The 13,430-nt window shown below is 41.9% G+C and overlaps 1 protein-coding gene across 1 annotated transcript in view; it reads left to right on the top strand.

Moving 5' to 3' along the window:
- The window catches only part of Rfx (regulatory transcription factor Rfx), a 48,135-nt gene that overhangs the window by 16,564 nt on the left and 18,141 nt on the right, over positions 1 to 13,430 (top strand). The window contains exons 2-7 of the mRNA XM_073964206.1: positions 3,779 to 3,863; positions 3,921 to 4,137; positions 4,359 to 4,547; positions 9,539 to 10,051; positions 10,151 to 10,450; positions 10,518 to 10,832. Of these exons, the coding sequence (XP_073820307.1) occupies positions 3,779 to 3,863; positions 3,921 to 4,137; positions 4,359 to 4,547; positions 9,539 to 10,051; positions 10,151 to 10,450; positions 10,518 to 10,832 (1,619 nt within the window). The remainder of the gene's footprint in view (positions 1 to 3,778; positions 3,864 to 3,920; positions 4,138 to 4,358; positions 4,548 to 9,538; positions 10,052 to 10,150; positions 10,451 to 10,517; positions 10,833 to 13,430) is intronic.

Consider the following 13,430-nt stretch of genomic DNA (forward strand, 5'->3'; position numbering starts at 1 on the left):
TTCGATTTAGCAATGTCCGTCCGTCTGTCTGGCTGGTGCACACGATAACTCTCGATTTGGTTCAATATTTAGCGCTAGTAATATTTTGTCCAAACTTAGTCTAAGTTCGAAGATGAGCCATATCGGTCCACTCCTTCAGGTACCTCCCCACAAAAGTTTGAAAATGTTCGGAAAATCTGTGCGCGCCATAACTCTTGAAGGAAGTAACCGATTTGGTCCATATTTTGCACATTGTGAAATTTCTACCAGACTTAGATGTGGTTTCAATATGGACTCAATCGGTCCACTCTTTCGGGTACCTCTCACACACAATTCTTGAAATGTTCAGTTTTGGACCTGCTCTGGAATCGCGTTCATTTTTGTTGTAGCAACTTGTATTCACTGTCCCCTATACGGCGGTACACTATTCATCAGGGGCAAGTCCATACTTCCTGAGAAAGGTGCAAAAAATGTCTATGACACCGCCTCGGCCGATTCGGTTTGGCCTTCGTATTATTTTGTCAAAACATAGTTTTAGTTCGAAGATAAGCCATATCGGTCCACTCCTTCAGGTACTTCCCCCACAAAAGTTCAAAAATGTTCGGAAAAATTGTGCGTACGATAACTCTTGAAATGAGTGACGGATTTGGTCCATACTTTACACATTCTAATATGTCTACCAGATATATGTAGGTCAGGTTCGAATATGGATAAAATTTTGGATAAGTTCACTTTAAGACCTGCTCTCGAATCACTTTGATTTTTGTTAAAAAAAATCGCTGCCTCAATTACGACGAAAAAGGTTTTTTAAGTGCAAGTCCTGAAAACAACCTGAAAGGTGTAAAAAACTCCCAATGGCACAATAGGTAGTGGCTGGAGAACTGACCAACCGATTTGGTCCAAAATTTTGCCTTTGTCGAAACTTAGTTTCAGTTCGAAGATGGACAATACCGGTCTACAACTGCCGTTACTTTCCCCCAATATTTAAAAAAATGTCACTAAAATGGTATGCACGATATCTGTTGAACGGGGCAACCAATTTGGTCCAAACTTTGGATCTCCTAATATTTTGTCCCAATTTAGTTTAACATCTAAAATTTAGTTTAACATCTAAATCTCCTTAGGGTACCTCCCCCACAAAAGTTCAACATTTGTGTCTAAGTTTAGTTTAGGGTATGTTCGAAGATCCTTTGGAAATGTATACCGATGCTGTTCGTTGTGGTGCTGTTTACAGCGATATTATGTTATCCGTGGACAAGTCCATGCTTCCTGGCATACCGGTCCAATAATTATACGTTGACCCACAGAAATGACTAGTGGGCGCGATATCTATCGAAAAGATACGACTCCGAATTGGTACATCAGAACACCTGCATAATTTACGTGTAACGCAGTGTAATATAATTGCATTTCATTTTATGAATTCAAAGATTTCGTGCAACTTTACAGTTGTCAGAGGACTTTAAATTAGTGCAGATTATAGGTGTGTACAATAACTTCCCCAGCAATAATTACTCAGTCAGTTCCAGCAACCACTCTCAGTGAATTTTACTCTTTCAAGCAAGAAAAATTGCAGAACGTTATCGAACAGCATTTTGCAAGAAAGTCGGCTGTTTCCGAAAATGTATGAAATTTGTTTTTGTTTCTTTTGATATTTTAAACCAAACGGAACAAAAACATAAATTTTAAAATTGCAGTTTACTTTTTTAGTGCTTTAATCCTATCCACAAAGCTTTAGAATCTAAAAAATATGCAATTGTGAAATTTTCTTGATCAAAAATGTTAACATTTCGAGTTGTTTACATTGAACAGGTGATTAAAAGTCAGCTGTTCAGACTTGCAAATTTTTGCGGAACAAATTTTCTCAGCAAAAATTTGCAAGTTCTCAGTCACAAAATCTCTCAAACTCGCTCTCTTTTGCTGGATAATTTAGTTATCGAACATTCATTCAATAAAAATTTGTACGAATTTGTACAAACTTTTGGGTTATCGTACAGACCTTATGTTGATGTTGTTGGGCCAGTTCTTCGATGTACATTAATGAAAATTCATATTAATCGAGAGTGCAACTTTCATTTTTTTTTCAACTTTCATTATTTTGGTTCAGTTAGCCTTAAGTGCATCCGAACAAGTAAAAAAAGTATCAGTCGGCTTTGCGGACGGAGATATACCCTCAGCCTGTGTATATTGAAAAAAATTTTTCCCAAAATACGTATGTATTTAGTGGGTTTTAAAAATTTTGGGCGTTTGAACCGACAAAAATGTTGATTAGGATTAAAGATCAAAAGTTTTGCGGAGGAGATACTAAAATTAATAGATCGACATTGACCGTTATGGAAGTGGATCTCCAGCCACAACATATGGTGCCATAGGGGGTTTTTACACTCTTCGGGCTAAAAAACTTTTTCCTTCGTAATTGAGGCAGCAAATGCAAGTTGCTTCAACAAAAATCAAAGTGATTCGATATTAGGCCTTAAAGTGAACTTATCCGAAATTTTGTGTGGGAAGTACTGGATGAAGTGGACAAATATAGTCCATATTTGAACCTGATCTATACCTGGTATATATATTACGATGTGTAAAATATCGACCAATTCGGCCACTCCTTTCAAAAGTTACCGTACGAACAATTTGTCCCAACATTTTTGAACTTTTGTGGGGGAGGTACCTAAAGGAGTGGACCGATATGGCTTATCTTCAAACTTAAACTATTTTTGGACAAAATATTACTAAGGCCATATTTTGGACCGAATCGGCAGATCCGTTCGAGAGTTATCTTGAGCTCCAACCACCTCACACGGTGTCATTGGGGTTTTTTGCAACTTTCATGCTATTTTCTCAGGATGTGTGGACTTGCCCCTGATGGAACTTGTACCGTCGTATGGAGGGCAGTGAATACAAGTTGCTAAAACAAAAATCAAAGCGATTCGAGAGATGACCCTAAACTGAACTTTTCCGAAATTTTGTGTGGGAGGTACCCGAAGGAGTGGACCTATTGAGACCATATTGGAACCTCATATTACCTTGGTAGAAAGTTTACGCTGTACAAATTATGGACCAAATCGGTCACTCCCTTCAAGAGTTATCGTGCGCACAAACTTTCTGAACATTTTCGAACTTTTGTGGGAGAGGTGCCGGAAGGAGTGGACCGATGTAGGTCATCTTCGAACTTAAACTAAGTTTGGGCAAAATATTACGAAAGCCAAAATTTGAACCGAATCGGTTCATCCGTTCGAGAGTTATCGTGCGCTCCAGCCAGCAGGACAGACAGACGGACGGACATGGCTAGATCGACTCCAAATTGTCTGAAACACATTTCGTCCAAACATACTTGGGGTCTAAAACCATTATTTCGATGAGGCACATTTTCATCGTATCAAAGTGTATATACCCTCCATTGCCTAAAGGCTGAGGGTATAAAAAGAAATGTAGGGTAGTGGTGTAGGGTATCTCATGGTCGCCCGTCTCCGATATAATCTTTGCACATTTGTTTTAGTTAATTTTTCTGTGAAAAATAGTTTTTTAGGGTCCCAATAGTTAGAAAACTTATCTAATCTTATTCCATTTTAGTTCAGAATATTTTATGCTATTAAGCCCATTTTATTTTAAATATTTGAACATATGCCTATAATAATTTTTGCAAAGAAAGTACACCAACTCGGTGAATAGATTTGTTACGAAAACTCTTAAAGGTATTCAACATAAATTTGTATAATTAAATAACAAATTCTACTGAAAATTCCTGTATAATTTTTTCCCGTCGGCATTTTAATCAAGAATTATTTTTATTTAATTACAGTATCAAGTCAAGAGCCTGGACAAAACTACCAAGTACAGTATGTAGACACTGAGTTATATCACAGCAATTCAAGTCAATCGCAAATGTAAGTTTAAAAACATTACATATTTCCCAAAATCTTCAAAAACTCTTTGCCTTCCAGGACATATCCATTTTGTCCCATAGGCGATTATCAACCACCCAATGGACAATCGTACTATACAACAACACACACAGCTAATTATTCCACAGCAGTACCATTGAATGCACCGCCGGTACCACATCACTCAACGCTGCCGTATATTGTGCCGACGGAAGAAACATTGCTATTGAATGCTTCATCCCAAACACACAATCGTGATTCGCCACACAGTTTAACAGTGAGTAAATATTTGAATAAATTATTAAAATCATGAAAATATGTAGTGCAATGATAATCCTTTCTTGCTAATGTAAAATTATAAAGGATTATTACCGTCACTCTTGAATTCTACCTTCAGTGCCCTTTGTAATTCTGCCTCGACAAAGCGAGAAATTCGGTTGTGTTTCTGGCTTTCTAAAATTGATGGTTGCTTCTGTTATCTGTTTCCGCTTTTTATAGGAAGTCCCTTTCATACCGGAAACCCATAGTAGTTCTCAAACTCCCACTTCGACCACTGCGAATTCGGTAAATGTGGGTAGTATTACTGGAAATGGTGGCGGCAACGGTGGAGCCAGTAGCGGAAGTGATGTTTCACCCGATAATGACCATGGTTTAATGGGAAATACCAACAAAATTGCTTCGGCAACGGTAAGTAGATTGTAAATATATATATTGAAATTCATCTGTCGATTAGGTCAAGTAGTAAAGTGTGGGACTGCCTAGGTGGAAGTGCTTAATACCGCCGATAAATAGCTGCGTTAGATGTCTGACATTAGTTCGTGTTTGGAGGGCAGTAACCATCTGGTGTTAGGGGACCTCAAAGCCCATCATAATGTTTGGCATTCCGTCCTAAATAATGACTAGAAGGGTACAGCGCTGGTCGAGGAAATGAATAGGCCAACATTTTGCACGGTGAACGAAGATGCTGCTCTTACGAGAATAAGAGGAAAATGGCACTCTTACCGAACATCACCACTGTGGCACCCTGTCTGATAATGAAGCGTCCTGGCAACCGGTCATTTACCTTGACTCAGACCACCTTCCTATCATCGTCTCCGTAAAGAGACCACCCGACTTCTGGCCAACGGTTCAGAGAATTGCCATCGCCGATTAAAAGAGCTGCACATCAGCTATAGCCGCTCTCTACATACATACCTGTCTGTGGAATATCGAAATTTTTACCAAATTTCCCAGCAGAGGCAACGGGCTTTGAAAATGAGCCTGAAGATCCAAGAATTACGGAACATAGACCATCTGAAGGGTTGAATTAATTGTGATCAACGATTACTACACTCTCGAATGCGGCGTCATAGCGACAAATCGGAAAATATGCGCGTATTATTTAAACACCCGGTGATTGATAAGGCGAAGAGGAAGGTGTTTCGCCGTATTAATGCTCTCTCAGCCGTGGAGTTACCACCACAATTTACTATGGGCGATGTTGCAGACTTCATCCGAAACTCGAAATCATCCAAATTATGGACCCACCCGGAATTCTAATTACGCAACTGGATGAACCCGGAGTTGAGTATTTGACAAGTGACAGAAGCCTTTAAAGTTGGCAAAGTGGTCCTGCTACTGTCGTCAGAAGCGAAACATCTAGTGACACCACTCCTCCCTATGACGTGAACCAGTTTCCTATTTGCCTAACATCGGAATCGATTACGGGACAAGACCATATCGTACAACCAAACAATTATGGTAGCTCTTGATCTGCCCAAGGTCTTCGATAGAGTCAACCATGCCAAACTTTCCGAGGACACAGAAAAGTCGTGTTTGAAACGTTGGATAATCAACTATGTGTGTGGATGCCAGTCTTTTGGGGAATTCAGAAATAAGAAGTCAAAGGCCTATAGAGTGAAGACAGAGTTTCCCAAGGCGCGGTGATTACTCCCAGTCTGGTATGCAAATGTGAGCGATACGTAGTCGAAGAATATTCAAGTGCGCCAGAATGCTGTATTGAGGACCGCAATAGGCTGCCTCCTCATATCACCATATTCATAAGGAAACGATGATTTTAGCGGCGCTTCAGCAAAACAAGATGTTGTCGATGCAGTACCGTTATCGATTATTGCCGTCGGTAATCTTGCCAGAGTTCTCCATATTTTTCCGCTTATTTTGAATACCACCGAAGCAAACCTTCTCAATCCAACGGCAGCGGGCTCTTTCGCACCGGATTGACCCGGAACCACACAACATCAGCGTTCCGGCCAGCGGCTGCCACCTCAGTGTACATGTGTTTGTATTTGTTTGGTTTTTCTGTGCTGGGAGCAGCATATCCCGGAATGTCCGCTCCGGGTTCTTTTGGTCCGTGCCGGGACGGAGGAAAACCTAGGACCAATATATTTGTGCTCGGTTTGTCACATCCGCATCTTCACCCATATCCAATCTTCGGTGAGATGCAATATATGTCAGGAGTGGGTGCATCTAAGGGGTTGCTCTGGACTTGTCCACGTGAGGGACAATGTTGCTGCATGCTGCGTGGATCCAGCCCACAGTGAGTCGACATCTGATCACGAAACTCCCTCGTCGTCTGATTATGAAACTCGCCCGCAGTCCCCTCGACAGCAACCGCACACGCAGCCTTTAACACCAGCCGTTTTTGTCATAATCCCAGAAAATGCATCCTTTTTGCAATTTAATTGCAATGGACTCCGAGGTAAGATCGAGGAAATAGTAGATTTCATGAGTCGGAAGCATATCAAGGTCGCGGCGGTGCAAGTAACCAAACTCAACAACAACTGTAGCTTGTGATGGTTACAACGTTTTAAGGAAGGATCGCACCAGAAATGGAGGTGGGAGATTAGCTTTTCTATTGCACCAGTCTGTCCAATACAGACCTATATCGCTTGAGCCTGCCTCCAATGACCCGTACATGGAATGTATGGGGGTAGCAGTCAGGTGTGGAACTGCCGAGATAGACTTGCTGAACGTATACATCCCGCCGAGAAATAGCTGTATCTCAGATTACGAGCATGACATTAGCCCACTTTTGGAAGGTCATAATAGTCTGGTCTTGGGGGACTTTAATGCATCTTGAGATGTGGCATTCTGCCCTCGGAAACGACCAGAGGGGTACAGCTCTGGCTGAGCAGATTGATAGCTCTACGTTTTGCACGGTCAATGAGGATGCCCCTACCAGAATTAGAGGAGAGTGTCACAGTTCGCCAGACATAACCATCGTGTCACCTGGTCTGAATGACGTCACCTGGCAAGCCGTAATTTCCCTTGGATCAGACCATCTCCCCATAATTGTCTCCATTAGCAGACCACCCGATTTCATCACCTCTGAACGCCGCACGTTCGTCAATCATAGGAAAGCTGATTGGCCGAGTTTCAAAGAGTTCACCAATAACCGCTTCAGAGAACTGCCCAATCCTTCTGATGTTCGCGTAGCGGAAAGGTCGCTCCGAGACATCATCACTGCTGTAGCCGCTCGCCATATCCCTGCTGGTGGAATACCCGAAGTAAGACCAAACTTCCTAGAAGAGGCGACGGGATTAGCAAATGAGCGTGATGAGCTTCGTCGAGCCAACCCCAATGACCCCAGAGTCAGGGAGCTGAAACTGGAAGTTAACAGGCTGGTCGGCGAACATAAGCAGAACAAGTGGTTAAATCATCTGAAGAGTTGCATCATTGGAGCCGGTATAAGTAAATTGTGGACAACGGTTAAGTCACTCTCGAACCCCGGAAGGAGGGATGACAGGACCTCAGTCACGTTTGGCGACGTTACCTTGACTGACCCGAAGGGGTGTGCAAGTTACTTCAATCGACTGTTTGTCGAGCACCCCGAGAGTGACAGGGCGAAGAGAAGAGTGTTACGTCGCATTAGATCTCTTCCTGCCGAGGATGAACCACCACAGTTTACAATGGATGATGTTGCGAATGCCATCAGGAACACTAAATCATCCAAAGCGTTGGGCCCTGACAGAATTTCTATGGTAATGTTGAAACAGCTGGATGAGCCGGGAGTGGAGTATCTCACTAAAGTTCTGAACCTGTCGGTAGCCACCCTTATTTTTCCCGAAGTCTGGAAAATGGGCAGGGTGAAGCCAGGCAAGGATGCCAGCAAAGGTGAATCGTACAGGCCGATTTCGCTTTTGTCACCTGTAGACCCTTGAGGCCTTAGTCCTCCCCAGCATTAGAAATAGCTATCAAGTTGGCAATCATCAGCATGGATTCCGTAAGCAGCACAGCACAACAACAGCGCTGCACGCCATCTCCACACATATTTGTCGAGGACTCAACCAGGAGCGGCCATGTGACAGAACAGTGATGGTGGCGCTTGACTTATCAAAAGCCTTTGATACTGTCAAGCACTCCACGCTGTTCGAGGACATCGAGCAGACAACCCTCCGGCCAAGTCTGAAACTTTGGATAATCAACTATATGTGTGGTCGCCAGTCGTATGTGGAATTCAGGAACAAGAAATCCAAGCCCCGTTCCCCAAGGAGGGGTGATATCTCTGGAACTTTTTAACCTCTACCTCTCCTGTATTCCGCCCCTCCAGACGGCATCGAGATCGTAACGTATGCGGATGATTGCACGATCCTGCGTCAGGTACCTTTCCTGATGACATCTGTGAGAGACTGAACTCCTATTTAACCGATCTTACCACCTTTTTCCACGCGAGGAATATGGAGATTTCCGCCACAAAATCTACAGCCACTCTGTTCACCACATGGACAGCGCAGTTTGGAAGAGAATTGAATGTCGTGGTCGATGGTAGGAGAATTCCGACCACAAACTGCCTCAAAATTTTAGGGGTAACATTCGACACTACGTTCAAGTCATGCGCACACGCCACAGCTATCTGCGACAAACCGAAAAGTAGGAACAAGGTCCTCAAGTCCCTAGCCGGCAGCACTTAGGGTGCAGATAAAGAAACCTTGTTGACCACATATAACGCGATAGGTCGGTCTGTGGTAAGCTATGCGGCGCCAGTTTGGTCCCCGGGATTATGTGATACGAATTGGAAAAATATTCAAACCTGCCAGAATGCCGCCCTGAGAACAGCAACAGGCTGCCTCCTCAAGTCTTCAGTGGACCATCTACATGAGGAGGCAAAGATTTTTCCAGTGAAGCAACAAAATGAGATGCTTTCGATGCAGTACTTGCTTGTGTGTTACCGTGAGACCCATCAAAATCACCATTTTGTAGGTAGGCCCGACACATTCAGGCATATCAGGAAGGATATTCATGCTCTAGAGAGGGAGGTCCAACAATATAGGAGAGAATCCCTAGATCAACAGGCATATCAAGCAGGTTTAAATGGTATTGACACGGATGCAGTTGCTAAGGCTGAATAGCGTCAGCTGCCACGACAAACTAGAGAGTTTTGGCTCAACTACGCTCGGGATATTGCAGTCGCCTAAATTCGTATTGGGCGGAAATCGATCGCGCCGTGCAAGACATATGCCCAGTATGCGTCATGGGCCCGCACGACACAAAACACATTTTCAACTGCCCAGCCAAACCTAATCATCTAACTCCAGTGGATCTGTGGTTACATCCCATCGAAGCAGCCACTTTCCTGCAACTGGAGATAGACCCAGAGCCAGATTGAACAGAAGAACGAACATACAAACATGATAATAAACACTGTTACAACAACAACAATATATTTTCTTCTCTTACAGATCAAATGGTTATCTCGCAACTATGAAACAGCTGAGGGTGTAAGCCTACCACGATCCACTCTATACAATCATTATATACAACACTGTAACGAAAGTAAAATAGAACCGGTGAATGCTGCGAGTTTTGGCAAATTAATACGTTCAGTATTTTCTGGGCTACGGACGAGACGTCTTGGTACAAGAGGAAATTCTAAATATCATTACTATGGTATACGTATAAAACCTGAATCAATATTGAATCATATGATGGATGAAAAACCAAATACCTTTCAAACCCATCCACATTCCCATCATAATCACCATGCTCATCTTAATCCAGCAAATTTGACTACGGAGCAGGCAAATGTTATGGTAGCATGTAGTTCAAGTGGTATAGTATCGACAACGGGTGGCCCAACTGGTGGGCTTCACAATACTAGTGCAGGCGGCAATGGCGCAGGAGGTTTGCATCATAATAGAGGAGGCAAAAAGGGTCATGCATTTAAATCGGAAACTCATGAGGCTTGTGGTCATGTAAGTATTTGAAGCAATATCACCATCTTTTTGCCTAAAACAGAAGGATTTCCTTCCATTTTCAAAAACTAAAATGTTTGGTCTCTTTTCCCCCCTTAGTTTTTGGGCAATGGTTCGGGAGCCATACCCCCCTTCCCACCCATCGAACTGGACAACACCTTTGACAGTGAACTGACACCGGAAGATGTTGAAACCTTCCGCTCCATGTATCGTGAACATTGTGAAAATTTTCTCGATGCTGTACTCAACTTAGATTTTAATACCATTGAATTTTTGTGGCGTGATTTTTGGCGTGAAAATCCCCAAGGCGATGATTGTCACGAAGAGGACAAGTATTTAAGTAAAACTAAACTTTATTTGCTGTGCCACTGTGCAGGTGTTCAAAAATTTGTAAGAGAGGTAAGATGCTAAGCAAAACATATTTTATTTCAATTACGAACCTAATTCCTTCTTATGGATTTTGCAGGTCGACTATCAATTCTATCAAAATATGGTGGATGTTATTATACCCGATGTGTTACGTTCCATACCCAACTCTTTAACTCAAGCCATACGCAATTTTGCCAAAAATATGGAAATATGGCTGTGCGAATCAATGATCGGTGTACCCGAACGTATGGTGCAAATTAAATCGGCAGCTGTTTCGGCATTTTGTCAAACCTTGCGACGTTATACATCACTCAATCATTTGGCCCAAGCAGCCAGAGCTGTACTGCAAAATAATTCGCAAATTACTCAGATGTTGAACGATCTGAATCGTGTGGATTTCCATAATGTTCAGGTGAGTAGTGATAAACATTTGACTTAGTATTATTTTTTATTGGGTTACAATAAAACGTGAAAACGGTCCAAAAGCATAGAAAATGCATTAGACCGAGAGAGCCTCTAATTGGGGGATAAAACGAGGGTTTAGTCAGAATTTCACTACTACAACAGAAATGTTAAATTACAGGAAATTCTATTAAAAAAGTAAACATTTAAAAAAGTATCAGTCGGCTGTGCCGACAGAGCTATACCCTTAGTTTGTGTGAATTGAAACGTTCATCTAAGGACAGATTGAATACAGGATACACAACGAAAATCCTTTTCCTAAAAAATGATGTATTTAGGGCGAAGGTACCTGAAGAAATAGTTCATTTTAGAAGTGATTTCTTTTCGATAGATATCGGGCCCTCCGGTCATTTTAGTTGGTCACCGTATAACTTAGAGGTTTTGGACCACTATGTGAGGAAGCATGGACTTGCCCACGAAAAACATAATATCACTGTAAACAGGACCACAAGGAGTAGCTTCGGTAAAAATGTCAAAAGGATCCTTAAACAGACCTAAAACTGCACTTAAACAAAAATATTAAACTTTTGTGAGGGAGGATACGCAAGGAGTGAAGGATATGGTCCATTTTCGAACTTAAACTATATTCGGGCAAAATATTATAAGATCCAAATTTTGACCAAATCGGGTTCTCCTTTAGAGGGTTATCTTACGTACAACCCAGTATAGTTGGTGCCGTCAGGCTCTTTTAAAGCTTTTGGACACTTATCTCAGAAAATATAGACTTACCCCCGAAAAAAATTACTCCGTCGTAACAGGGTCCGCAAGAAGAACTTGCTACAAAAAAATTCAAAACGAACCGAGACGAGCTGTTAAAATGTATTTTCCCCCTCAAAAACGTGTACCATCGTAGTAGGGACCACAAGTGCAACCTGTTGCAAGACAAATCAAAACAATTCGAGAACAGATCTTAAACTGTGCTTTTCCGACTTTTTGTTTGGGAGGTACCGCATATTCGATCCCGATCTATGTCTCGTAGAAATATTGCGATGTGCAAAATATGAACAAACAAGTAAACAAGTATCAGTCGGCTTTGCCGACAGAGATATACCCTCAGCCTGTGAATATTGAAACAATTTTTTCCCAAAGCACGTATTTATTTAGGGGGTTTTAAAAATTTTGGATGTATGAACCGACAAAAATGTTGATTAGGATTAAAGATCAAAAGTTTTGCGGAAGAGATACTTAAAGGTATGGATTGTAGATTAAGGAAGTGTGTCTCCAGCCACAACATATGGTGCCATAGGGGGTTTTAGCACCCTTTGGGCTGTTTGCTCAAGAAGTATGGACTTGCCCCTGACAAAAATTTTACCATCGTAATTGAGGTAGCGAATGCAAGTTGCTTCAACAAAAATCAAAGTGATTCGAGTGCAGGTCTTAAAGTGAACTTATCCGAAATTTTGTGTGGGAAGTACCGGATGGAGTGGACAAATATAGCCCATATTTGAACCTGATCTATATATGGTAGATATATTAGGATGTGTAAAGTATGGACCAATTCGGCCACTCCCTTCAAGAGTTACCGTACGAACAATTTTTCAGAACATTTTTGAACTTTTGTGAGGGAGGTACCTGAAGGAGTAGACCGATATGGCTTATCTTCGAACTTCAACTATGTTTGGACAAAATATTACTAAGGCCAAATTTTGGACCGAATCGGAAGATCCGTTCGAGAGTTATCTTGCCTCCAACCACCTCAGACGGTGTCATGGGATTTGTTTTTGCAACTTTCAGGCTATTTTCTCAGGAAGTGCGGACTTGCCCCCAATGAAACTTGTACCGTCGTATGGGGGCCAGTGAATACAAGTTGCTGAAACAAAAACCAAAGCGATTCGAGAGTAGGTCCTAAACTGATCTGTGGGAGGTACCCGAAGGAGTGGACCGATTGAGTCCATATTGGAACCTCATCTAAGTCTGGTAGACATTTCACGACCGGACCGAATCGGTTACTCCCTTCAAGAGTAATCGGGCGCACAAATTTTCCGAACATTTTCAAACTTTTGTAGGGGAGGTACCGGAACGAGTGGACCGATATAACCCATCTTCGAACTTAAACTAAGTTTGGACGAATTATTGCAAAGCCCAAATTTTGGACCGAATCGGTTGATCCGTTCGAGAGTTATCGTGCGCACCAGCCAGACAGACGTACGGACATTGCTCAATCGACTCCAAATTGTCTGAAACACATTTCGTCCAAACATACTTGGGGTCTAAAACCATTATTTCCATGAGGCACATTTTGCCCGTATGAAAGTGTATATACCCCCGTTAGCATAAATGAACAACAACAACAGTTATTTCTTATAAGGATATTTCATTACAAACTTACCTCCTTAAACATAGCTCTTGTTGCATCCAACTACTGCTGATGTCCAATAAGAACACAATACGAGTATATGCATATGTAAGACCCTTTTGTTTAAAAAATACAGCCCTAGAAATAATTATATGGTACAGCCATGATTATCTTAAAACTTATATTTAAGGACTATTATCCAGATGTTATTAATTTATGTTAGTAGTGGTTAGTGTGCTTGTTCATACCTAT

Source organism: Musca autumnalis, unplaced genomic scaffold (assembly GCF_047663935.1).
Source record: "Musca autumnalis isolate F117 unplaced genomic scaffold, ASM4766393v1 scaffold_1, whole genome shotgun sequence".
Classification (NCBI taxonomy): Eukaryota; Metazoa; Arthropoda; class Insecta; order Diptera; family Muscidae; genus Musca; species Musca autumnalis.